General features: G+C 45.3%; 1 protein-coding gene across 1 annotated transcript in view; it reads left to right on the top strand.

Moving 5' to 3' along the window:
• cfap43 (cilia and flagella associated protein 43) overlaps window positions 1–25,801 on the top strand; it is a 151,621-nt gene that overhangs the window by 11,570 nt on the left and 114,250 nt on the right. The window contains exons 4-5 of the mRNA XM_080205998.1: window positions 4,520–4,687; window positions 11,791–11,941. Coding sequence (XP_080062124.1) covers window positions 4,520–4,687; window positions 11,791–11,941 — 319 coding nt within the window. The remainder of the gene's footprint in view (window positions 1–4,519; window positions 4,688–11,790; window positions 11,942–25,801) is intronic.

Raw genomic sequence — 25,801 nt, forward strand, 5'->3', positions numbered from 1 at the left:
TATACACATATCCTGATTGGAGGCATGTGTGGAGCATAAGTGTCACAGATTGTTTGGGTGCTGGATATTCTGTGTAATCACACTTAGTGTTCAAGTGTATCCCCCAGGATCTCACATGGTGTCGTGTTCATTTTAAACACCGCAATCTAATAGTTCTGGGAGTTGCACTGTCTGGTGTTTAGGTTTCACCCTGACGGGTTTGAATTTGGAAAAGACCAGCTAGATAAAACTGTCTGCCGAGAGGGTATAAGGAATATGAAAATACATATCTGTGCAACGTAAACTGGAAATAAAAATACATCACTGGTAACTGGCAGGAAATTACTAACCACATACATGGGGATGTCACAGGTACATTACAGAACATTACCAGTAAAAAGCAGACGGAGCCTTTCTCTGTATCTAACCCCATGCTGTACCTGTCCTGGGAGTGTTTGATGGGGGGACAGTGTAGAGGGAGCTTTGCTCTGTATCTAACCCCGTGCTGTACCTGTCCTGGGAGTGTTTGATGGGGACAGTGTAGAGGGAGCTTTACTCTGTATCTAACCCCGTGCTGTACTTGCCCTGGGAGTGTTTGATGAGGGGACAGTGTAGAGGGAGCTTTACTCTGTATCTAACCCCGTGCTGTACCTGTCCTGGGAGTGTTTGATGGGGACAGTGTAGAGGGAGGTTTACTCTGTATCTAACCCCGTGCTGTACCTGTCCTGGGAGTGTTTGATGGGGGACAGTGTAGAGGGAGCTTTACTCTGTATCTAACCCCGTGCTGTACGTCCTGGGAGTGTTATAAGAATATAAGAACATAAGAAAAAGGAGCAGGAGTAGGCCATCTAGCCCTTCGAGCCTGCCCCGCCATTCAATAAGATCATGGCTGATCTGTCGTGGCTCAGTTCCACATTCCCGCCCTCTCCCCATAACCCTTAATCCCCTCTCTTATCAAAAACCCATCAACCCGCGTCTTAAAAATATTTAGCGAGGTAGCCTCCACCACTTCAACAGGCAGAGAATTCCAGAGATTCACCACCCTTTGAGTGAAGAAGTTCCTCCTTAACTCCGTTCTAAACCGCCCCCCCTTTATCTTGAGGCTGTGCCCCCTAGTCCTACTGTCCTTTCTGAGCGGGAAGAGTCTCTCCACCTCTATCCTATCCATCCCATTCATCATCTTATACGTCTCAATGAGATCTCCCCTCATTCTTCTAAACTCTAACGAGTACAAGCCTAATTTATTCAGCCTCTCCTCATAGCTCAACCCCCTCAACTCCGGCATCAGCCTAGTAAACCTCCTCTGCACTCCCTCCAAGGCCAAAATATCCTTGCGTAAGTACGGCGCCCAAAACTGCACACAGTACTCCAGCTGCGGCCTCACCAATGCCCTATACAGCCGCAGCAAGACCTCCCTACTTTTATATTCAATCCCCCTCGCTATGAAGGCCAGCATCCCATTCGCCTTCCTGACCACCTGCTGCACCTGCAAGGCAGGTGTCTCTCTCTGCCTCTCCAGGAGGTGCTCAAAAGGATGCAATATTGTTAACAAGTACAAACATTCAAGTCTGGGGTTTACTACCTGATTTTAAAGAGGGGTTTTAAAATCTGTAAAAGGAATATTGCTTGAATTAGAACTCTTAGGGATAGATTAGCAGTTAAGAACTGTAATATTTGCCAGTTGAACAATATTTAAATATGACAAGATAACCTAATTCATTTGTTACACTTAAACTGTGCTATTTAATAAAGTTTTTTTTGGGTAAAGTCTTCTTAGTTTATCAATTGAATCACACTTGGGGTGAAACATCATATTCTCACACTGGTGGTCTCACCAATGTGCAACTGAGGCATAACCTCCCTACTTTTGTATTCAAATCCCCTCACAATAAACAGTAAACTTTTATCAACTTTCCTAATTGTTGTATCTGTATAATAGCCTTTTGTGAGAAATCTGCAATCTCTCATCATTTGATAATTTATTTATTCTTCCTGCTTTATTTACCCGTTTCTACACTCACATGTGGGACTGAGATTACTGCGTTAGAGATCCTGTTCTTCGATTTCCTTCCTACTTCTCTAATGTCTGCTTTCAAGACCTCAACCCCTTTCCTTTGATGGGGGGACAGTGTAGAGGGAGCTTTACTCTGTATCTAACCCCGTGCTGTACCTGTCCTGGGAGTGTTTGATGGGGGGACAGTGTAGAGGGAGCTTTACTCTGTATCTAACCCCGTGCTGTACCTGTCCTGGGAGTGTTTGATGAGGGGACAGTGTAGAGGGAGCTTTACTCTGTATCTAACCCCATGCTGTAACTGTCCTGGGAGTGTTTGATGGGGGGACAGTGTAGAGGGAGCTTTACTCTGTATCTAACCCCATGCTGTAACTGTCCTGGGAGTGTTTGATGGGGGGGACAGTGTAGAGGGAGCTTTACTCTGTATCTAACCCCATGCTGTAACTGTCCTGGGAGTGTTTGATGGGGGGGACAGTGTAGAGGGAGCTTTACTCTGTATCTAACCCCGTGCTGTACCTGTCCTGGGAGTGTTTGATGGGGGACAGTGTAGAGGGAGCTTTACTCTGTATCTAACCCTGTGCTGTACCTGTCCTGGGAGTGTTTAATGGGGGGACAGTGTAGAGGGAGCTTTACTCTGTATCTAACCCCGTGCTGTACCTGTCCTGGGAGTGTTTGATGGGGACAGTGTAGAGGGAGCTTTACTCTGTATCTAACCCCGTGCTGAACCTGCCTTGGGAGTGTTTGATGGGGGACAGTGTAGAGGGAGCTTTACTCTGTATCTAACCCCATGCTGTACCTGTCCTGGGAGTGTTTGATGGGGGACAGTGTAGAGGGAGCTTTACTCTCTATCTAACCCCGTGCTGTACCTGTCCTGGGAGTGTTTGATGGGGGACAGTGTAAGGGGAGCTTTACTCTGTATCTAACCCCGTGCTGTACCTGCCCTGGGAGTGTTTGATGGGGGACAGTGTAGAGGGAGCTTTACTCTCTATCTAACCCCGTGCTGTACCTGTCCTGGGAGTGTATATCATGAGCCAATGTGGAGGGGCTTTCAGCTTCCATACAGTGTCTGAATGAAGATTCTTTCAGTGTCTATCCGAGAAATGCTGTAGACTTCACGTATTTTTCATCCTTATCTATTTAATAAGTCTGCAAAGATAAAAATGGGCAGGAACCTTGTTGAATGATTTCACTTTTCATTTCCTGAATTCTGCCCTTTGTACATCTGGAATAACCCAGCCCCTTTGTACATCTGGAATAATCCAGCCCCTCTGTACATCTGGAATAACCCAGCCCCTCTGTACATCTGGAATAACCCAGCCCCTCTGTACATCTGGAATAACCCAGCCCCTCTGTACATCTGGAATAACCCAGCCCCTCTGTACATCTGGAATAATCCAGCCCCTCTGTACATCTGGAATAACCCAGCCCCTCTGTACATCTGGAATAACCCAGCCCCTCTGTACATCTGGAATAACCCAGCCCCTCTGTACATCTGGAATAACCCAGCCCCTCTGTACATCTGGAATAATCCAGCCCCTCTGTACATCTGGAATAACCCAGCCCCTCTGTACATCTGGAATAACCCAGCCCCTCTGTACATCTGGAATAATCCAGCCCCTCTGTACATCTGGAATAACCCAGCCCCTCTGTACATCTGGAATAACCCAGCCCCTCTGTACATCTGGAATAACCCAGCCCCTCTGTACATCTGGAATAATCCAGCCCCTCTGTACATCTGGAATAACCCAGCCCTTCTGTACATCTGGAATAACCCAGCCCCTCTGTACATCTGGAATAACCCAGCCCCTCTGTACATCTGGAATAACCCAGCCCCTCTGTACATCTGGAATAACCCAGCCCCTCTGTACATCTGGAATAACCCAGCCCCTCTGTACATCTGGAATAATCCAGCCCCTCTGTACATCTGGAATAACCCAGCCCCTCTGTACATCTGGAATAACCCAGCCCCTCTGTACATCTGGAATAATCCAGCCCCTCTGTACATCTGGAATAACCCAGCCCCTCTGTACATCTGGAATAACCCAGCCCCTCTGTACATCTGGAATAACCCAGCCCCTCTGTACATCTGGAATAACCCAGCCCCTCTGTACATCTGGAATAATCCAGCCTCCACAGCCTGATTTTGTTTTCTCATGTTTTTTTTTGTTCTGATGTCTATTCCACATAGCGATCGGTGAGCTTGACTATGAGACAGTGAGCACAGTGTACACCAGTGCCTGTGTTGTACTTGATGTCAGTGCTGTCTGGTACAGAGTGTACACGGGTAGCAATGACTCGCCAATCCCATTAGAACCTGTTTGTTCTCTCCCAGTACTGTCAACACGGGATTGGGTTGTGCCAACCTTGTCTCCTGGAGTTTGGAAAACCCTGACTCTGAGCTGAGGTGTGCAGTTGTGAAGGTGTGATATCTTCACCACATTGGTTCCACAATCCTTTACTCTCTGAAAAAGTGATAAAGTTTTGTCGGCTGCGCCTGTTAATGTGTTTATTGTTTCTTCCTTTCACAAGGAGCTGGGAAACGGAAGCCCGTCTCTGCAGTGAGTCCGCGATGGGAATGCAGCCCACTGTTCTCAGCTTTAACCCCATGAACCCGTTCCAGCTGTGCCTGGCCAGTGAGGAGTGCCTGTTGCTGTGGAATATTGAGCAATGTGATGATTTTTACATCTTAAAGCGGATGTAAGTGGCATCGACCAATGAGAAGTAATTAGATTAATGGTTTGTCACAAGCATATTTGACAGTAGGTTTCTGGGCATTTGCGTAGTTTTGTTGCAGTTATAGAAAGGAGAGAATATGAAGAAAGAGATACTTAGTTTTATGCATTATGTTTGCAATTTCAAGATGTTCCAAAGTGTTTTACAGTTAATGAAGAACTTCTCCAATAAATGGTAAAATCCTGGACACCGCAGCCAGTCTGTGTGCTGTAAAGCCCCACTTGTGATAATGATCAGTTTTTGAAATGTTGCTTAAGGGACACTGGCCTATTCTTTTTAAAATAGTGCGGCTTTTGATGCAGTGAGACAACACATGGTGGCCTCAGTTTAATGTCGCATTTAAAGACAGCACCTCCAATGGGGCAGCGCTTTCTCAGTGCCGACACCAGGAGTTCAGGCCAAGGCATACACACAAACTAGTGAAGCCACTAACCATCCAGATAAATGTTACTTTGATTATATTATTTTATACAACCCCACTCCGTTCCCACCAGTGGGTGAGTCACACCTTCATTTGCAGTTTAATTCTATACTGATGACTTTGGAAGAGTTTGACTGTTTTGATTTTGGTTTTACAACATTAAACCATCTCGGATACACAGGCCCAGTGATCCAGCTGTGAGTTGTGTAAGGCCAGCTCTGTGTTAAACACACAGAAAGTGGTTCTATTTCCAGAGAGTGGTTGAGTTGTGGCAGAGATGGTCAGAATGTTCAGTAATGTCTGATACGCTCAATTTGTTAAAGCTGAACATGCTCCTGTTTCTGACTGGGGCATAAGACCATAAAGCATAGGGACAGAATGAGGCCACTCAGCCCATTGAGTCTGCTCCCCCATTCAATCACGGCTGATAATTTTCTCATTCCCATTCTCCTGCCTTTTCTCCATAACCCTTGATCCCCTTATTAATTAAGAAACTATCTATCTCTGTCTTAAAGACACTCAATGACCCGGCCTCCACAGCCTTCTGCGGCAAAGAGTTCCACAGATGCATCACTCTCTGGTTGAAGAAATTCCTCCTCATCTCTGTTTCAAAGGATCATTTCTTCAGCCTCTGGTTCTAGTGTGGATAACCCATTCAAACGGGAAGTCCTAAATAGCATTTGCCAGAGGCAGTGTGATCTAGACTAGCTTCCATTACATAAGGGGGTCAGAAAATCAGTTCCCAGATTTATGTTCTGCTCCGGTAATGCCAATTTTACTGTGTGGGCTGTGATAGAACAAAAACAGAATGAAACAACTACCTAAAAGTAAATCAGAGTCACAGCAATGAGAGGTGTTCAGGGCAGAGATAGAGAGGATTCATTTTATATATTTAAGTAGTTGCAAGATTGCTTTAAGAGCTGATCACATGACTTCATGAGGTGATGTCACAGGCTGCTGTTTTACTTTTAGTTTGGACTCAGGCCTCATTAAATCTGTTTAGTTTGAATCTCTGTGTGCAAACCAGGCCTTTTACTTTCTGTGTAGAACCCGCAACCCCTAATATAATTAAGATATTGCAAAAAGGAAAACTGGCGACAAGGAAGGGATTTTGTTTCATTGAGAAAATTGAGAAAGGATTGTGGCCGGAATTTTACTGCCTTGCTCGCCCGTCCTGGAATCAAGTGGGCGCGGCACGCAGAACAGAATTCTTCATTGGCCTTGGCTGGGATTTTACACAGCTTTCCCTAAAGAGCTCGTAAAATCTCGCCAAAATTATTGTGGGTCCTTATGCTCTGAATATTAGACTGCAGGGGAGGAGCAGCAGCAGGTTACAGATCAAAGTGACAGTGCAGGGAGAACAAGTAAGAAAATAGCTCTCTGCAGTTTAAAGAGGAGTTTTTCTGGTCAGAGAAGGGTGAGATTCCCAGCCGTACCTGGCAAATCTGAAAACAAAAACTGCTCTGCTCTACAGCTGGGATAGTTTGAGGAAAAATACATCAAGTCAGCGGTACAAGGGCTGCTCTTGGATGTTTGAGAATAGCCTAGTATTTCATGTTGTTAGTGTGTGCTTAAACTGGACCAGATACTGGGCAAGACGACAGCTCAGTGACTATCGCTGATTGCTGTGCAGACACATGGATTTGGGCCAGTGTCTGTGGGAGTTTGCGCATTCTCCCCGTGCTTGCGTGGGTTTTCTCCGGGTGCTCCGGTTTCCTCCCACACCCCAAAGGTGTGCTGTTAGGCTGATTGGCAGGAATAAATTGTCCCTAAATTAGTTTCCCTCAGTGTGGATTGCCATAAACATAGATAAGGGTCATGGGTGGAGAGGGGGGACTGGTAATGTTAGAATGGCGGCGCGGGCTCGTTGGGCCGAAGGGCCTGTTTCCTGGGCTGATTTTGTTCTTTGTCTCCAGTGTGAAAAGGGGAGTACTAGGAAGATAATAAATAACAAAAAATACTGAGTAGTCTCAAGTCGCTCATGTCTGCAACAGAAACGGCAGATCAATTAGGCACCGTGGGACCTTACAGTGAAGAACATTAATCATGGAGTTCAAGGGTTTTCAGTACTTTGAGTAAAATTGCAGCTGAGTTGTGTGTATCAGCTTTTCTCAGTACGATTGGAAGTAACATCTTCAATTTCTATAGTTCATCCAACAAAGTAGGAACCAAAATCTCTAATGTCCTGACAAAGATTCTTGAAGAGTATTACTCTCCAAAGACATTGATCATCACGGAACAGTTCAGGATCCACCAAAGGAATCAAGTGGAAAGTGAAAGCTTTGCTCAGTTTGTGGCAACCTTAAAAAAGCCGGCACAGCATTGTGAGTTTGGTGAGTCATTGGAAGCTGTTCTTCAAGATTGTCTAGTTTGTGGTCTCCAAAATGAGGCTGTTCAAAGAAGATTCCTGACTGAAGATGCTTTGACTTTACAGACAGCAGTAGAAATCGCAGTGTCGATGGAACTGGCTGCTGAAGGGGCTTCACTATCTGGTTCAGGGATGAAGATCCACAAATTGGGAACTGTCCATAAGAAGCAAAATAGCAACAAACTTGTCATAGATGTGCAAAATGGACCATTGAGTGAGTGAATGCTGGAGCAAGGAGAGTCAATGCAAGAATTTGGCAAAATGGGTCACATTACAAAAGCTTGTTGGGTTCAACCATTTCCCCTGAGAAGATGATTCCGAAGAAGAATCTGGATACCTTCAAGAAGAATAAGTTGCATTCTACAAAAGGAATTAATAAAATGGAAGGAAAGAATTATGACTATAAAGAAGAGAGTGCCCAGAAATGATGAAGATATCCAACTGAATGTCTTTTCCGTACAATGTGGTCACACAGATTCCAGGTGATTCTGAAGTTAATTGGATACCCTATTAGGATGGCGTTTGAAGATGTTGCTGTTTCTGTATGAGGCAGAAGCTGAAGCATCCCTTTAAAACCAGCTGATGTAATTTTAAGGAGATATGGAAGCGATTGTTCTGTTGAAAGGTTACATCACGGTCAACGTAGAGTTGAATGAACAAACAGCGGAGTTACCTCTCCATGTGGTCCGGGGTAATTTCCCAGCTCTATTTGGGAGATCACGGTTGGAGAAGATAAAGTTCAGCTGATTGGTCAATGCTAAAACAGACCTATAGCACCTTCTAGATAAATACAAGACTGCATTCAAAGTGACGCTGTGCTCAATGAAAGGAGTTTCAGTGAAACTCAAGATAAAGCCGAATGTCCAACTAAAAGGTGTTAAAGCAAGAGCAGTGCCATATACAGTTCATTCCAAAGTTAATGGAGAATTAACCCTGGTGTGTTAGAGCCAGTTACAGTGAGTGACTGGGCTACTCCCATTGAACCTGTCCTGAAACCAGGTTCAGTTTGTATCTGTGGTGATTTTATAACAATGATGAATCCAGTGTTGCACATTGATCAATATCCGCTTCCTTCAATTAAAGATATGTTGCTGTGTCATCAGCTGGGGAGAAATTCAGCAAGATTGATCTTTCACCAGCATATTTAGAGATGAATGTAGATGGTGAATCTCAACCATTGTTCATTGTTACTCATAAAGGTCTTTTTCATTATAAAAGATGAAATCTGCAAAGCTGATCTAAAGATCAATGGATCAGATTTGAAGTGGTCTCTCTGGTGTACAATGCCACCTGGATGATATTCTAATTACAGGATATAGTAAACAGGATCACTTGAAAAGTTTAGAAGGAACATTGGAATGTCTTTAAGCACATGATCTGTGTATCAAGAATGTAAAGCATGACTTTTTCCCAATGTCAGCATAAAAGTTACATCATATTATTTATAGTGAAGGCCAACATAAAGCACCTAAAAAGATTAACGCTATTTTAGCAGTACCGTGTCTGATCAGTGTGATTCAGTTGAGGTCTGTTTTCGGATTAGAAATTAATGAACTGAGTCCTTTCAGTAACTTTATCACTGCTTCCTCAAATGGGAAAGTTCTATCAATTCCCACTGGGCAGGTTATGTTGACATGAGCCCCATTTGTATTTCCCCCAGGAGGTAGGGGAAGAATCAGTGTTGGAGTTCCTGTGCATCTGCTCACAGCTTACTGAACATGGGCCTCAATGCAACTATCCACCGAACTGAGCAAATCAGGAAAATCTTAACATAAGAACATAAGAAATAGGAGCAGGAGTAGGCCACCTAGCCCCTCGAGCCTGCCCCGCCATTCAATAAGATCATGGCTGATCTGAAGTGGCTCAGTTCCACTTTCCCGCCTTCTCCCCATAACCCTTAACTCCCTTGTCTATCAGAAACCTATCTACCTGCGTCTTAAATACATTTAGCGAGGTAGCATCCACCACTTCAATGGGCAGAGAATTCCAGCGATTCGCCACCCTTTGAGTGAAGAAGTTCCTCCTCAACTCTGTTCTAAACTGCCCCCCCTTATCTTGAGGCTGTGCCCTCTAGTCCTGCTGTCCTTTCTGAGCGGGAAGAACCTCTCCACCTCTACCCTATCCATCCCTTTCATCATCTTATACGTCTCAATGAGATCTCCCCTCATCCTTCTAAATTCTAACGAGTACAAGCCCAGTCTATTCAGCCTCTCCTCATAGCTCAACCCCCTCAACTCCGGTATCAGCCTAGTGAACCTCCTCTGCACTCCCTCCAAAGCCAAAATATCCTTGCGCAGGTGCGGCGACCAAAACTGCACACAGTACTCCAGCTGCGGCCTCACCAGTGCCCTGTACAGTTGCAGCAAGACCTCCCTGCTTTTATATTCAATCCCCCTCGCTATGAAGGCCAGCATCCCATTCGCCTTCCTGACCACCTGCTGCACCTGTAGGCTGGGTTTTTGCGACTCATGCACAAGGACCCCCAGGTCCCTCTGCACCGTAGCATGCTGCAGCTTTTCGCCCTGTAAGTAATAGTCCTTCCTACCATTATTCCTACCAAAGTGGATAACTTCACACTTGCCAACATTGTATTCCATCTGCCAGGTCCTTGCCCACTCGCTCAGCCTATCTAGATCCCTCTGCAGACTTTCCACACCCTCCGCACAATTTGCCGTTCCACTTATCTTTGTGTCATCGGCAAATTTTGATACCAGACACTCGGTTCCCTCCTCCAGATCATCTATATAAATGGTAAATAGCTGAGGCCCCAGCACCGACCCCTGGGGCACTCCACTAGTCACCAACCGCCAATCCGAATAGCACCCATTGACCCCCACTCTCTGCATCCTATTTGACAGCCAATCCCCTATCCACGCTAACACCCTACCCCCAAATCCATGCCCCCTAACCTTCTGTAACAACCTTCTGTGCGGCACCTTATCAAACGCCTTCTGAAAATCCAGAAAGACCACATCCACCGGCTCTCCTCTATCCACCGCCCTAGACACATCCTCATAGAATTCCAATAAGTTTGTCAGACACGACTTCCCCTTAACGAAACCATGCTGCGTCTGCTCTATCAAACAATTTTCCTCAAGATGCCTCGCTATTTCCTCCTTGATGATGGATTCAAGCATTTTTCCCACAACAGACGTTAAACTAACCGGCCTATAATTCCCTGCCTTTTGCCTGCCACCCTTCTTAAACAACGGCGTAACATTAGCCGTTTTCCAATCTTCCGGCACTTCCCCGGAATCCAGCGACGTTTGGAAAATAATCACCAAGGCATCCACTATCACCTCCGCCATTTCTTTCAGAACCCTCGGGTGCATTCCATCCGGAGGATGGAATGCACCTAAGGGGGATTTCAATCTACATATTGATTGGTTGACCCATGTTGGATGTGGTGGGCTTGAGGAGGAGTTCTTGGAATGCTGCCGGGATAGTTTCCTTGAACAGTATGTGATGGAGCCGACAAGGGGGCGAGCTATCTTGGATCTGGTGTTATGTAATGAGGCAGGTAGAATTAGGGACCTTGTTGTGAAGGATCCTCTTGGGAAGAGTGATCATTGTATGGTGGAGTTTCTGATGCAGATGGAGGAGGAGAAAGTAGGATCCCGGACCTGTGTCCTTTGTTTGAAAAGAGGGGAGTACGGTAGGATGAGAGAGGAATTGGCGAATGTTGATTGGGGGCGCAGATTGGTCGGTAGGTCTGCTGAGGAACAGTGAAGGATCTTTAAGGAGATCTTTTTTGGTGCTCAGCAGAAATTTATTCCGATGGTTAAAAAGGATCGTAGGAGGAGAGATAATCAGCCGTGGATAACGAAGGAGATAAAGGAGAGTATTAAATTAAAAGCTGATGCGTTTAGAGTAGCTAAGAGTAGTGGGCGAGAAGAGGATTGGGAGAGGTTTAAATATCAACAAAGAATGACGAAGAAGTTGATAAAGAAAGGAAGGATAAACTATGAATCTAGGCTAGCGCTAAATATAGAAAAGGACAGTAAGAGTTTTTATAAATATATAAAAAGGAGCTGGCTAGGGTGAACGTTGGACCCTTAGAGGATGAGAGGGGGGACTTAGTGGTAGGGGATGGGGAAATGGCTGAGGTCTTGAATAACTTTTTTGTTTCGGTCTTCACGGAGGAGGACACGAATAGTTTGCCGAGTGTTAGAGATGGAAAGATGGTAGGACTGGAGGACCTGAATGAGATCATTGTTACTAGAGAGGCGGTGCTCGACAAAATCTTCATACCAAGTCTTTTGTTACTTTTATCTGCAGAGATATAAAGCTCCCTGCGGAAGATGGATCCATGCCAGTTCTGGAGGATGTTGCGATTGGTGCTGACAGCAATGCATTAAGCTACTATGGCCCGAAGATGTTAATCTCAGCCCAGGCGGGACTCGTGGGAGAAATGGCCAACGTGTTCATTGTAAGTTGCTTCAGGTGTTTGTTCAATTTCCTGTGCATCAGAGCTCAGCCTGAGCCACATCATGTTGGCTGTTAACGCAGCATAGAACCCCAGAACACAGAAAGAGGCCATTTGACCCATCATCCCTGTACCAGCTCTTTTAAAGCTATCCCCTGACTCCTTTTCCCCATAATCTTGCAAATCTTTCTGCATGCCAGCAATTTGAGTCAGGGCACTGGCTGCCTTTGCTTCCCCAGTCAATGATACTGAGTCCAGTTGTAACAGTCAATGTCTGGTCACCTCTCTGCCTGATAAAGATCATACACTTGGCTGCTCTCCAACGTTAACATCCTTGAAGAGACCAGCAATCTGCTGCCTGCTTCACAACATTTTGGGATCCAGTATCTGTTTCTTTTGAGACATGATGTTTGATGAATGGAGCAAACGTGGAGGGAGCAGGTGACTCCGCCACTGGGGGTGTCTGTGTCTGGGTCTGAAAGTGTAACAGAAATAAAAACAGGACAATGCTGGAACCACTCGGCAACTCTGGGGACAGAAACCGAGTTAATGTTTCACGTGTGTGACCACCAGCATGGGAAACGGAGCTCGCTGGACTTCACTATCACCCAGCAGATAGCCAATCAAATCCCTACAGTGCAGAAGGAGGCCATTCAGCCTATTGAGTCTGCCAACCACGATCCCACCCTGGCCCTATCCCCATAACCCCACATATTTACCCTGCTAAACCCCTGACACTAGGGTTAATTTAGCATGGCCAATCAATCTAACCCACGTATTTGATTTATTATTAACACATGTATTAACATACAGTGAAAAGTATTGTTTCTTGCGTGCTATACAGACAAAGCATACCATTCATAGAGAAGGAAAGGAGAGAGTGCAGAATGTAGTGTTACAGTCACAGCGAGGGTGTAGAGAAAGATCAACTTAATGTGAGGAAGGTCCATTCAGAAGTCTGACAGCAGCAGGGAAGAAGCTGTTCTTGAGTCGATTGGTACGTGACCTCAGACTTTTGTATCTTTTTCCCAAAGGAAGAAGGTGGAAGAGAGAATGTCCGTGGTGCGTGGGGTCCTTAATTATGCTGGCTGCTTTTCTTCGGCAGTGGGAAGTGTAGACAGAGTCAATGGATGGGAGGCTGGTTTGTGTGATGGATTGGGCTACATTCACGACCTTTTGTAGTTTCTTGCAGTCTTGGGCAGAGCAGGAGCCCAGACCGAGCTGTGATACAACCAGAAAGAATGCTTTCTATGGTGCATCTGTAAACATTGGTGGGAGTGTGGAGTGTGGGAGCTTTGGAGTGTGGGAGGAAACTGGAGCACCTGGAGAAAATCCACACAGACACGGGGAGAAAGAACCAGGCTGATATTTGGGGCCATAACAGAAAAATAACATCAGCCAGATTTCCTGCAGCTGGTCCTTGCTGTGAAATGTGTGGATATTGGGTGAGAGTGGTCTGAGCTCAGTGTGAAACACTCGGTCAGACTCTCTATGCACTCAGGGTCGAGGCTTAAGAACAACAATTAACTGGAATTGTGGACCATACGCAGGCACCGAGCGGTGTGCAGCCACGGTGAACTGTCTGGGATGGATATTGCTAGTCGTGCCCATGCGAATTTCTGATTGGATGAGATACATGAGCAAGTTGCAGGACTCCATTTCAGGCTGGGTGTTTATAGGTGATTTGTGCTGGAGATGGAAGGCCCAAAAACATGGCAGTGACAGAGCACAACAGTGACGGAGCGCGGGAGCGACGGAGCGCGTCAGAGACAGAGCGTTTTAGAGATGGAGCGCGGGAGTGACGGAGCGCGTCAGAGACAGAGCGTTTTAGAGATGGAGCGCGGGAGTGACGGAGCGCGTCAGAGATGGAGCGCAGGAGTGACGGAGCGTGGCAGAGACAGAGCGTTTTAGAGACGGAGTGCGGGAGTGACGGAGCGCGGCTGAATATCCTGTCATTGTTTCCAAGTGGTGGAGGTTGTCACGTGCAGCTCCTTCGAACTTGTCTGTGCCGTGAACCAGTCCAATTAAAGTTATTAACAGCTTGTAAAAAACTCAGCTCTGCAACAATTTGGAATCTCCCCAGGAGCTACTGGAATTCAGAATCACGCCAGTTGCAGACAGACAAGGATCATATTGGGAGGGAGACCTGGAGGCCAGTAATGTTCAAAAAGATAAATATTCACGTTTTTCATAGGTTAAAGGGGGTACTCTTTGAAGTTAAAGTGACAGCAGCCCATCACAGTTCGGGGCATCGATTCACAGTTTACAGCATGGAAATCAGCCCTTTGGCCCAACTCGTCCTGGCTGCCCAGTTTTTACCACTAAACTAATCCCAATTGCTCACATTTGGCCCATATCCCTCTATACTCATCCTATCCGTGTAACTATATAAATGCTTTTTAAAAGACAAAATTGTACCCGCCTCTACCACTACCTCTGGCAGCTTGTTCCAGACACTCACCACCCTCTGTGTGAAAAAATTGCCTCTCTGGACACTTTTGAATCTCTCCCCTCTCACCTTAAACCTATGCTCTCTAGTTTTAGACTCCCCTATCTTTGGGAAAAGATATTGATATAAGCCTCAACAGCTTCACTGGGCAGAGAATCCCACAGATTCACAACCCTTTGGGTGAAGAAGTTCCTCCTCAACTCAGTCCTAAATCTGCTTCCCCTTATTTTGAGGCCACGCCCCCTAGTTCTAGTTTCACCCGCCAGTGGAAACAACTTCCCTGCTTCTATCTTATCTATTCCCTTCATAATCTTATAGGTTTCTATAAAATCTCCCCTCATTCTTCTGAATTCCAATGAGTACAGCCCCAGTCTACTCAGTCTGTTCTCTATCCAACCCTCTCAAGTCTGGAATCAACCTAGTGAATCCCCTCTGCACCCCCTCCAGTGCCAGTATATCCTTTCTCAAGTAAGGAGACCAAAACTGTACACAGTACTCCAGGTGTGGCCTCACCAGCACCTTATACAGCTGCAACATAACCTCACTGTTTTTAAACTCCATCCCTCTAGCAATGAAGGACAAAATTCCATTTGCTTTCTTAATTATCTGCTGCACCTACAAACCAACTCCTTGAGATTCCTGCACAAGGACACCCAGATCCCTCTGCACAGCAACATGCTGCAATTTTTTGCCATTTAAATAAGTCCATTTTGCTGTTATTCCTACCAAAATGGATGACCTCACATTTACCAACATTGTATTCCATCTGCCAGACCCTCGCCCACTCACTGAGACTATCTATATCCCTTTGTAGACTTTCAGCGTCCTCTGCACACTTTGCTCTTCCACCTATCTTAGTGTCATCTGTGAATTTTGACGCAGTACACTTGGTCCCCAACTCCATATCATCAATGTAAATCGTAAACAATTGCGGTCCCAACACTGATCCCTGAGGCACACCACTACTCAACCAGAAAAATACCCATTTAACCCCACTCTTTGCTTTCTGTTAGTTAACTAATCCTCTATCCATGCTAATACATTACCCGTAACAATGCACCTTTATCTTATGTAGCAGTCTTTGGTACAGCATAAGATTGGAAGATAGAAAATGTAACTCCTTTATTCAAAGACGGAGGGAGACAGAAAGCTGGAAACTACAGGCCAGTTAGTCTAACATCTGTTGAGGGAAAATGTTAGAAGCTATTATTAAAGATGTCATCGCAGGGAGCTTGGGAAAATTCAAGGCAATCAGGCAACATGGTTTTGTGAAAGAGAAATCACGTTTCACCAATTTATTGGCGTTCTCTGAAGGAGTCCGTGTGCTGCGGATAAAGGGGAACCAGTGGATGTAATTAAATTTCTAGAAAGCATTTGATAAGGTGCCACATCAAAGGTTATTGTGGAAAATAGAAGCTCAGAGTGTAGGGGTAACAAATTGGCATGATTATCAGATTGGCTAACTAACAACAAACCAAAGGTAATCATAAGTCGGTCTTTTTCTGCTTGACAGGATGTGACAATTGGAGTGCCACAGGGATCAGTTGCTGGGGTTGCAACTATTTACAATTTATATAAATGGTGTGGATGTTTTGGTTGCTAGCATTTAGCACATGGTTAGCACTGCTGCCTCACAGCACTAGGGACCTGGGTTCGATTTCCAGCTTGGGTCGCTGTGTGGAGTTTGCACATTCTCCCTGTGTCTGCTTGGATTTCCTCCAGGTGGTCCAGTTTCCTCCCATAGTTTGAAAGACGTGCTGGTTAGGTGAATTAGCCATGCTAAATTGCCCCTTAGTATCAGGAGGACTAGGTGGGGTAAATGCATGGGTTTATGGGGATAGGGCCTGGGTGGGATTGTGGTCTTTGCAAACTTGCTGGGCCAAATGGCCTCCTTCTGCACTGTAGGATTTATTGATTCTAAATTTGGTATTGATATAAAGATAGGTGGAAAATAAAACAAATTACTACAGATGCTGGAATCTGAAATCAGAAGAGAAAATACTGGAAAATCTGAGGTGGTCTGGCAGCATCTGTAAGGAGAGAAAAGAGTTGACACTCTGAATCCAGATGACTCTTTGTCGAAGCTAAAAGTCATAGAAAGTGGGAGATATTTATACTGTAGGGCAAGGGAATGAAAGATGAGTCATAGCCACAGAAACCAGGAGAAAGACTGCTAATGGCAGCCCACAGAGAGAATAGAAGATATGAATGGCCAAATGGCAAGGGATCTGAATGGATCAATCTAGATAAATACAGTATATCCACAGATTCCTGTTTATCCAGGGCAACTGTTACTTCTTCAAAAAACACTAATGAATTTGTTTCCCATGATTTCCCTTTCAAACCAGCATGTTGATTTGGCCTGGTCACCTTGGATTTAAGTATTCTGTATAACATCTTTAATAATAGCTTCTCACATTTCCCTTGTGACAGCTGTTGAGCTAATTGACCTGAAGTTTCCCACTTGCTGCCTCCTTCCTTTTTGAATAAAGGGATTGCAATTGCTACTTTCCAACCTCATGGAACCTTCTCTGAATCTAGTGAATTTTGGACTAAAACAAATGCATCAATTATCTCACTAGACATTTCTTTCCAGACCCTAAGATGAAGGGGTGGCACGATGGCCCAGTGATTAACACTGCTGCCTCACAGCTCCAGAGACCTGAGTTCGATTCCTGGTTTGGGTCACTGTCTGTGTGGAGGTTACATGTTTTCCCTGTCTCTGCGTGGGTTCCCTCCAGGTCGTCCGGTTTCCCCCCACAGTCCAAAGATGTGCCGGTTAGGTGCATTGGCCATGCTAAATTGCACTTAGTGTCCTGGGCAGTGTAGGTACAAGGGATTAGTGGGATAAATATGTGGGGTTATGGGGATAGGGCCGGGTGGGATTGTTATCAGTGGAGACTTGATGGATCGAATGGCAGTGTAGAGATTCTATGATTCTTCTATGAAATCCATCTGAACCCAGATACTTGTCAATGCACAGGTCCAACATTTTGTAAACTACCACTTCCCTGGTAATAGAAAATTTCCAGAGTTCTCCTTAATTCCTGATTTACGTTTCTGGAATGTTATTTGTATTGTCTATTGTGATGACCAATCGAAAATACCTGTTCAGTTCATCTGCCACCTTCTTATTTTCCATTATTAATTATTCTAACTCATTTTCTGTAGGATCAATGATTACTTTGTTAACTTCTTTATTTTAGAAACATAGAAAACATAGCAGGAGTCGGCCATTTGGCCCTACAAGCCTGTTCCACCATTTATTATGATCATGGCTCTTCACCAACTGAGTAACTTCTGCTTTCCCCCCATATCCTTTGACTCCTTTAGCCCCAAGAGCTATGTCTAATTTCTTCTTCAAAACATTCAATATTTTGACCTCAACTTCATACTGTGGTAGAGAATTCCACACATTCACCACCCTCTGGGTGAAGAAATTTCTGCTCACCTCAGTTTTAAAAGGTTTACCCCTTATCCTCGAACTAGATCTGGACACCCTCACCATCAGGAACATCCTCCCTGCATCAACCCTGTCTAGTCCTGTCAGAATCTTAGAGGTTTGTATGAGATCCCCCCTCATTCTTCTGAATTTTTGCAAATAGAATCCTAACCTGGTCAATCTCTCCTCATACACCAGCCCCATCATCCCTGGAATCAGCCTGGTAAACCTTCAGTGCACTGTCTCCAGAGCAAAAACATCCTTCCTCAGATAAGGAGACCAAAACGGCACATAATACTCTAGGTGTGGGGAGCTGATGGCCTAGTGGCATTAATGCTAGACCATTAATCCAGAAACTCAGCTAATGTTCTGGGGACCCGGGTTCGAATCTCACCACGTCAGATGGTGGAATTTGAATTCAATTAAAAATATCTGGAATTAAGAATCTACTGATGACCATGAACCATTGCCGATTTCGGTAAAACCCATCTGGTTCACCAATGTCCTTTAGGGAAGGAAATCTGCTATCCTTATCCTGTCTGGCTTACATGTGACCCCAGGGCCACAGCAATGTGGTTGACTTTCAACTGCCGTTGTCCCACAAATGAATAAAGCATAATCACCAAGGCCCTCTATAACTGCAGCAGGACATCCCTGCTCCTGCATTGGAATCCTTTTGCTATTAAGGCCAACATAGCATTTGCTTTCTTCACTACTTGCTGCATCTGCAGTGACTGGTGCACAAAGACACCCAGATCTCTCTCTCAATCTATAGTCATTCAGATAATAATCTGTCTTCCTATTATTGCTACCGAAATGGATAACCTCACATTTCTCCAAATTATACTACATTGTCCACTCAACTTGTCCAAACCACACTGAAGGATCTTTGCATCCTCCCTCCCAACTTTGTGTCATCTGCTAATTTGGAGATATTACATTTAGTTCCCCCATCCAAATTGAGGATAGCTGGGGTTCCCGCACTGACTCCTGCAGTATCCCACTAGTCACTGCCTGCCACTTGGAAAAAGACCCATTTATTCCTACTCTTCATTTCCTGTCTGCCAACCAGTTTTCCATCCATCTCAACATATATCCACAATACCTTGCACTTTAATTTTACTGTCTATTTTTTATGTGGGACCTTGCTGAAAGCCTTCTGAAAGTCCAAATCTTTGATAATTAATTTTCCCTACAACTGACATTGTGCTGACTGGTCTATAATTCAGTTTTCTCTCTACCTCAATTATAAATAGTGGAGTTATAATGTACATGATTCTCCAATCTGTAGAAACTGTAGAGTCGATAGAATCCTGGAAGAAAATGCACTATTTCTAGGGCCACTTACTCTGGGATGTAGATTGCCAGGCCCTGAACAGACCTTAATCCCAACATGAACCCTAATTGCAACTGTTACGTAGGCCATGAAGTTCACAAGGGATCATCGATAGATCCCTTCATGGGCTTTGTGGAGTGAGTGGAGTAGGATTGGGAGGGAAGTGAGAAGTGGGAGGTTAAAGCCTGTGACTGGGACCGGTGTTGTAGGTTCCCGGGTTCACTGATCAGTGGCTGTCACCAAACTCAAACGTCAGCTGCTGGCACCAAAAGAGAAAACGCTGGAAAATCTCAGCAGGTCTGGCAGCATCTGTAAGGAGAGAAAAGAGCTGACATTTCAAGTCCAAACAACGCTTTGACAAAGGATCACCTGGACTCAAAACATCAGCTCTTTTCTCTCCTTACAGATACTGCCAGACCTGCTGAGATTTTCCAGTGTTTTCTCTTTTGGTTTCAGATTCCAGCATCTGCAGTAATTTGCTTTTATCAGTTACTACCATCTAACCATTGGGACCATTTTGATTCCAAGAAAGAACTTCATAGAAATAGAAATCATAGAACCCTACAGTGCAGAAAGAGGCATTTGGCCCATCGAGTCTGCACCGACCACAATCCCACCCAGGCCCTACCTCCATATCCCTACATCTTTTACCTGCTAATCTCTCTAATCTACGCATCTCAGGACACTAAGGGACAATTTTTTAGCATGGCCAATCAACCTAACCGCACATCTTGGGACTGTGGGAGGAAACTGGAGCACCCAGAGGAAACCCATGCAGACACGAGGAGAATGCACTGTCCACACAGACAGTGACCGAGCCGGGAATTGAACCCGGGTCCCTGGAGTTTGAAGCAGCAGTGCTAACCACTGTACTACCGTGCCACCCTACTGATGGGAACTCCTATACAAGCCACAAAAAAGGCAGCACGTTATGAACTAGGGATGTGCAAAATGCAACATATGAGTAAATTAAAAACCACATCCTGGGACTACATTAAAAATCAACAAAACAAAACTTGCAGCCCAGGGGGTGAAAGCCATTTATCAGGCCTGCTTCCTGATCGTGGCCACTTTCCCTCTACTCAAAACGCTGACAAGCTTTAACAATGGACAATCTCATTCAATCTATTGACACCAACCTTGTCTTAAGCAAAAGTTACCAGGCACATCCCCTACTTGGCAATTCTTCAGATAGTTTTCCAATGTTTGTCTGTTGAACATATCAAATGGATAGTCTGATATTCCCAGACCAAGAATATTGCCAAGTTTGGGGGTACAAGGCACGGAGGGAAGAAATGCAACAAGTTTTTTCAAATCAGACATTCCAAAAAAAACTTTTGCTGTATTTTCAGCAAGTAAAACTCATTCTCTAAAAAAAATGTTCAGGCTAATTCCAAAATCAATTTTCAGACTACATTATTTTTCAAGATCCAAGACTTGCTCCCAAACCAAAAACACCTGAAAGCTAGCGAATATAAAAGGTTAAAAAGTTAGAAATTAAACCACAAGTTATCCAATCAAGCTCAGCACTTGCTGGTTACAAATAAAAATCACTTCCCCTGTCATCTTTTGTAAATGTAAATGGGGGTCAGGTAGAAACTTGTGCTGACATACATAGAACATAGAACATAGAACATTACAGCGCAGAACAGGCCCTTCGGCCCACGATGTTGCGCCGACCAGTTACAAAAACAATGACCCACTAGCCTATACCAATCCCTTTTCGTCCATAAACCTATCCAGAGATCTCTTAAACGCCCCCAAACTAGACGCATCTACAACTGCAGCAGGCAGGGCATTCCAATCCCTCACCACCCGCTGGGTAAAGAACCTACCCCTGACATCCGTCCTGTAGCTACCCCCCCTTAATTTAAAGTCATGCCCCCTCGTGCTAGCTTTCTCCATCCGAGGAAAAAGGCTATCACTATCCACCCTATCTAAACCCCTAATCATCTTATATGTTTCTTATACGATGCTTCCTCATCCAGGATTGGGCAGTACTTACACATTGCTGGTAGGAAGGGGTGGAAAAGCCCATCACTTTTATTCAGGACCCTTTCGGACGCAGAGCAAAGGTATTCCCAAATTCAAAGAGAAGGAATGGTCGTTGTATTTGATACGAAACGTTCCTTTAATATATCTACACGGAGATGGGTTCCTGGGCTTGTTATGGAACAAACGGGGCCAGTATTGTATAAGGTTGAATTCCTGGGGTAAAACCTTAAAAAAACCCTGCAACATCTCCATTGCCCCCTCCAGATGGTGAGGGCATGGACTCGGAGATGGAAGCTGAAGAAGCAGGCACCAAGGCTGAGACAGAACCTGAGGAGGAACTGGCATTGGTGATCATGTGACATTCCCTCCAAAAACAAAGGTTCCCCATTTGGTTTCCATGGCCTGATCCAGCCCCGCATTCAGCAGAGCTCATTCCAAGTCTAAAGGAGAAAGGACCTTCTTGTGGTGGGGACGCTGGGGAGGAAATGGACCGTGGAGGGGGAGGGATGTTATGATGGCCGTGAAGGACGCGGGGATTATTGATAGACCTCGCTGTGGACTTTGTGAAGTACGAACTTCCTTACAGAGTGAGTAGAGGGTTATCTAATGGGAAGTGAGCAAGGGGAGATTAAGACATGTGGCTGTAACCAGGACCGGTGTTATTGACCCTCTGGTGCAGGTTTGCTCGCTGGAAGCCATGGGTGCAGCGCTTCCTTTGGTTTCCAATAAAATGTTTCGGGTGATGGGAAACTGGCCTTGGCTGAATTACTACACCAATCCTAACCCAAATTCCCAACCCCAAACCAAACCTAAATTCCTAATGCCAAAACTTAAATTCCCAACCCTAAACCAAACCCAAATTCCCAACCTTAAACCCAACCCACATTCCTAACTCTAAAACCAAACCCAAATTCCCAACCATAAGCTAAACCTAAATTCAAAATCCAAATTCCCAACCCCTAAATCCAACCCAAATTCTGAACCCGAAACCCCAAAATCCAAGTTCCAAACCCTAAACCCAACCCAACTTCCCAAAACCAAATTCCTAACCCTAAACCTAACTCAAATTCCCAACCTTAAAACTAATTCTAACCCTAAAGCTAATTCTAACCAAACCCTAATTCCAAACCAAACCTTAATTCCAACCCTTATCCTGATGCTAGGGTACAAGATCAGAAACTCAAAGGTATATTATGAAGTTACACTAGACCCCAACTATTGACTCTTTTGACATTAGTGTGAGAATAAGGTATTTCAGTCCAGATGTGATTCCATTGAAACTGTAGGAAGCTTTTATCAAAACCAACTTTATTTCACAATACAGTTTAACCTTAGCAAATAAATTAGCTTAAAATTTACCAATTGAACAACTTAAACATGACAGGATACAGTTCTTAATTGCTAACCTATCCCTGTGAATTCCAATTCAAGGAATGGCGCACTTTTCCCACCCTGCTGCACTGGCCAAGAAACGGAGTGGGGTGGGAAATTTCAGCAGGAGACTAAAAATGGGAATCGTGCCCGGCATCCCACAGTCACAAACTTCCCAGGATATTTTTGTTGATGTAATCAGCCTGGAAGGGCATGAGGATGATTGAGATATTCATTCCTTTGTTTGAATGTTATTAGTGAGTTTGGGACGTAATCCTCGGTGGTGAGGGTCACAGCTGGGCCCTGACAGGATAGCCTTGCTGGTGGGACTGGAGACCACTGAACCCCCTGGATGATTGAGGGTGGGAGGGGAAGGGTGCAGTGCCCTTTGGGCAATGCCAACCATGCACCCTGACAGTGCCAAACCACACACCCCCACCCCCACCCCCACAATGGCATGAAATTCCTGACTGCCAGAAAAAATGACAGGTGGGAAAATTGTGTTGGGTAACTGGCTGAAAGAAACAGAGTGAAATGTAGACTTTTTGAGGGATAATTCCACCCAATATTCCTCTTACAGATTTAAAACCCTTCTTCAAAATCAGTTAGTAACATACAGCTTACATGATTGTGTTTGTTAACAGCCCTAGAGCCACTCGCAGGTGGAGAAGGTAGTCAAGAAGGCACACGGCATGCTTGCCTTCATCGGCTGGGGCATTGAGTTTAAAATTGGCAAGTCATGTTGCAGCTTTATAGAACCTTAATTAGGCCACACTTGCAATATCGTGTTCAATTCTGGTCACCACGCTACCAGAAGGATGTGGAGGCTTTGGAGAGGGTACAGAAAAGATTTACCAGGATGTTGCCCTGGTATGGAGGGCATTAGCTATGAGGAGAGGTTGGAGAAACTTGGTTTGTTCTCACTGGAGCGACAGAGGTTGAGGGGAGACCTGATAGAAGTCTGCAAGATTATGAGAGGCATGGACAGAGTGGATAGTCAGAAGCTTCTTCCCAGACAGGAAGGGTCAATTACTAAGTGGGGGGGCACAGGTTTAAGGTGCGAGGGGCGAGGTTTAAAGGAGATGTATGAGGCAAGTTTTTTTACATAGAGGATGGAACTCACTGCCGTGGAAGCAGATACAATAGTGAGTTTTAAGGGGCGTCTTCACAAATCCATGAATAGGATGGGAATAGAGGGATATGGTTCCCGGAAGGCTAGGAGGTTTTAGTTCAGACGGGCAACATGGTCGGTGCAGGTTTGAAAGGCCAAACGGTTCCTATGCTGTAATTTTCTTTGTTCTTTGAACACCTCTAGAAAGAGTAAGACATAAGAACATAAGAAATAGGAGCAGGAGTAGGCCATCTAGCCCTTCGAGCCTGCCCCGCCATTCAATAAGATCATGGCTGATCTGTCGTGGCTCAGTTCCACTTTCCCGCCCTCTCCCCATAACCCTTAATCCCCTCGCTTATCAAAAACCCATCAACCCGCATCTTAAAAATATTTAGCGAGGCAGCCTCCACCACTTCAACGGGCAGAGAATTCCAGAGATTCACCACCCTTTGAGTGAAGAAGTTCCTCCTCAACTCTGTTCTAAACCGCTCCCCCTTTATCTTGAGGCTGTGCCCCCTAGTCCTACTGTCCTTTCTGAGTGGGAAGAGTCTCTCCACCTCTATCCTATCCATCCCATTCATCATCTTATACGTCTCAATGAGATCTCCCCTCATTCTTCTAAACTCTAACGAGTACAAGCCTAGTTTATTCAGCCTCTCCTCATAGCTCAACCCCCTCAACTCCGGCATCAGCCTAGTAAACCTCCTCTGCACTTCCTCCAAGGCCAAAATATCCTTGCGTAAGTACGGCGCCCAAAACTGCACACAGTACTCCAGCTGCGGCCTCACCAATGCCCTATACAGCCGCAGCAAGACCTCCCTACTTTTATATTCAATCCCCCTCGCTATGAAGGCCAGCATCCCATTCACCTTCCTGACCACCTGCTGCACCTGCAGGCTGGGTTTTTGCGACTCATGCACAAGGACCCCGAGGTCCCTCTGCACCGTCGCCTGCTGCAGTTTTTCGCCACGTAAGTTATAGTCCTTCCTACCATTATTCCTACCAAAGTGGACCACCTCGCACTTGCCAACATTAAATTCCATTTGCCAGTTCCTGGCCCATTCGCCCAGCCTATCTAGATCCTTCTGCAGACTCTCCACACCCTCCGCACAATTTGCCGTTCCACCAATCTTGGTGTCATCAGCAAATTTCGACACCCTACACTCGGTTCCCTCCTCCAGATCATCTATATAAATGGTAAATAGCTGAGGCCCCAGCACCGACCCCTGGGGCACTCCACTAGTCACCATCCGCCAATCCGAATAGCACCCATTGACCCCCACTCTCTGCCTCCTATTTGACAACCAATCCTCTATCCACGCTAACACCCTACCCCCAACTCCATGTCCTCTGACCTTCTGCAATAACCTCTTGTGAGGTACCTTGTCAAACACCTTCTGAAAATCCAGAAAGACCACATCCACCGGCTCTCCTCTATCCACCGCCCTAGACACATCCTCATAGAACTCCAGTAAATTTGTCAGACACGACTTCCTTTTAATGAAACCGTGCTGCATCTGCCTCGCTATTTCCTCCTTGATGACGGATTCTAACATTTTACCTACAACAGACGTTAAACTAACCGGCCTATAATTCCCTGCCTTTTGCCTGCCACCCTTCTTAAACAACGGCGTAACATTAGCCGTTTTCCAATCTTCCGGCACTTCCCCGGAATCCAGCGACGTCTGGAAAATAACCACCAAGGCATCCACTATCACCCCCGCCATTTCTTTCAGAACCCTCGGATGCATTCCATCCGGTCCTGGCGACTTGTCCACAATCAGCCCCTCCAGTCTGTCGAGCACCGCCTCTCTAGTAACAGTAATGTCATTGAGACCCTCCAGTCCTACCACCTTTCCATCTCTAACACCCGGCAAATTATTCACGTCCTCCTCCGTGAAGACAGAAACAAAAAAGTTATTCAAGACCTCAGCCATTTCCCCATCCCCTACCACTAAGTCCCCCTTCTCATCCTCTAAGGGTCCAACGTTCACCCTAGCCAGCCTCTTCCTTTTTATATATTTATAAAAACTCTTGCTATCCTTTTTTAAATTAAGCGCTAGCCCAGCTTCATAGTTTCTCCTACCCTTCTTTATCAACTTCTTTGTCAATCTTTGTTGACATTTAAACCTCTCCCAATCCTCTTCTCGCCCACTACT

This window comes from Carcharhinus amblyrhynchos, chromosome 17 (genome assembly GCF_965287045.1).
Source record: "Carcharhinus amblyrhynchos chromosome 17, sCarAmb.v2.hapA, whole genome shotgun sequence".
In the NCBI taxonomy this organism is placed as follows: Eukaryota; Metazoa; Chordata; class Chondrichthyes; order Carcharhiniformes; family Carcharhinidae; genus Carcharhinus; species Carcharhinus amblyrhynchos.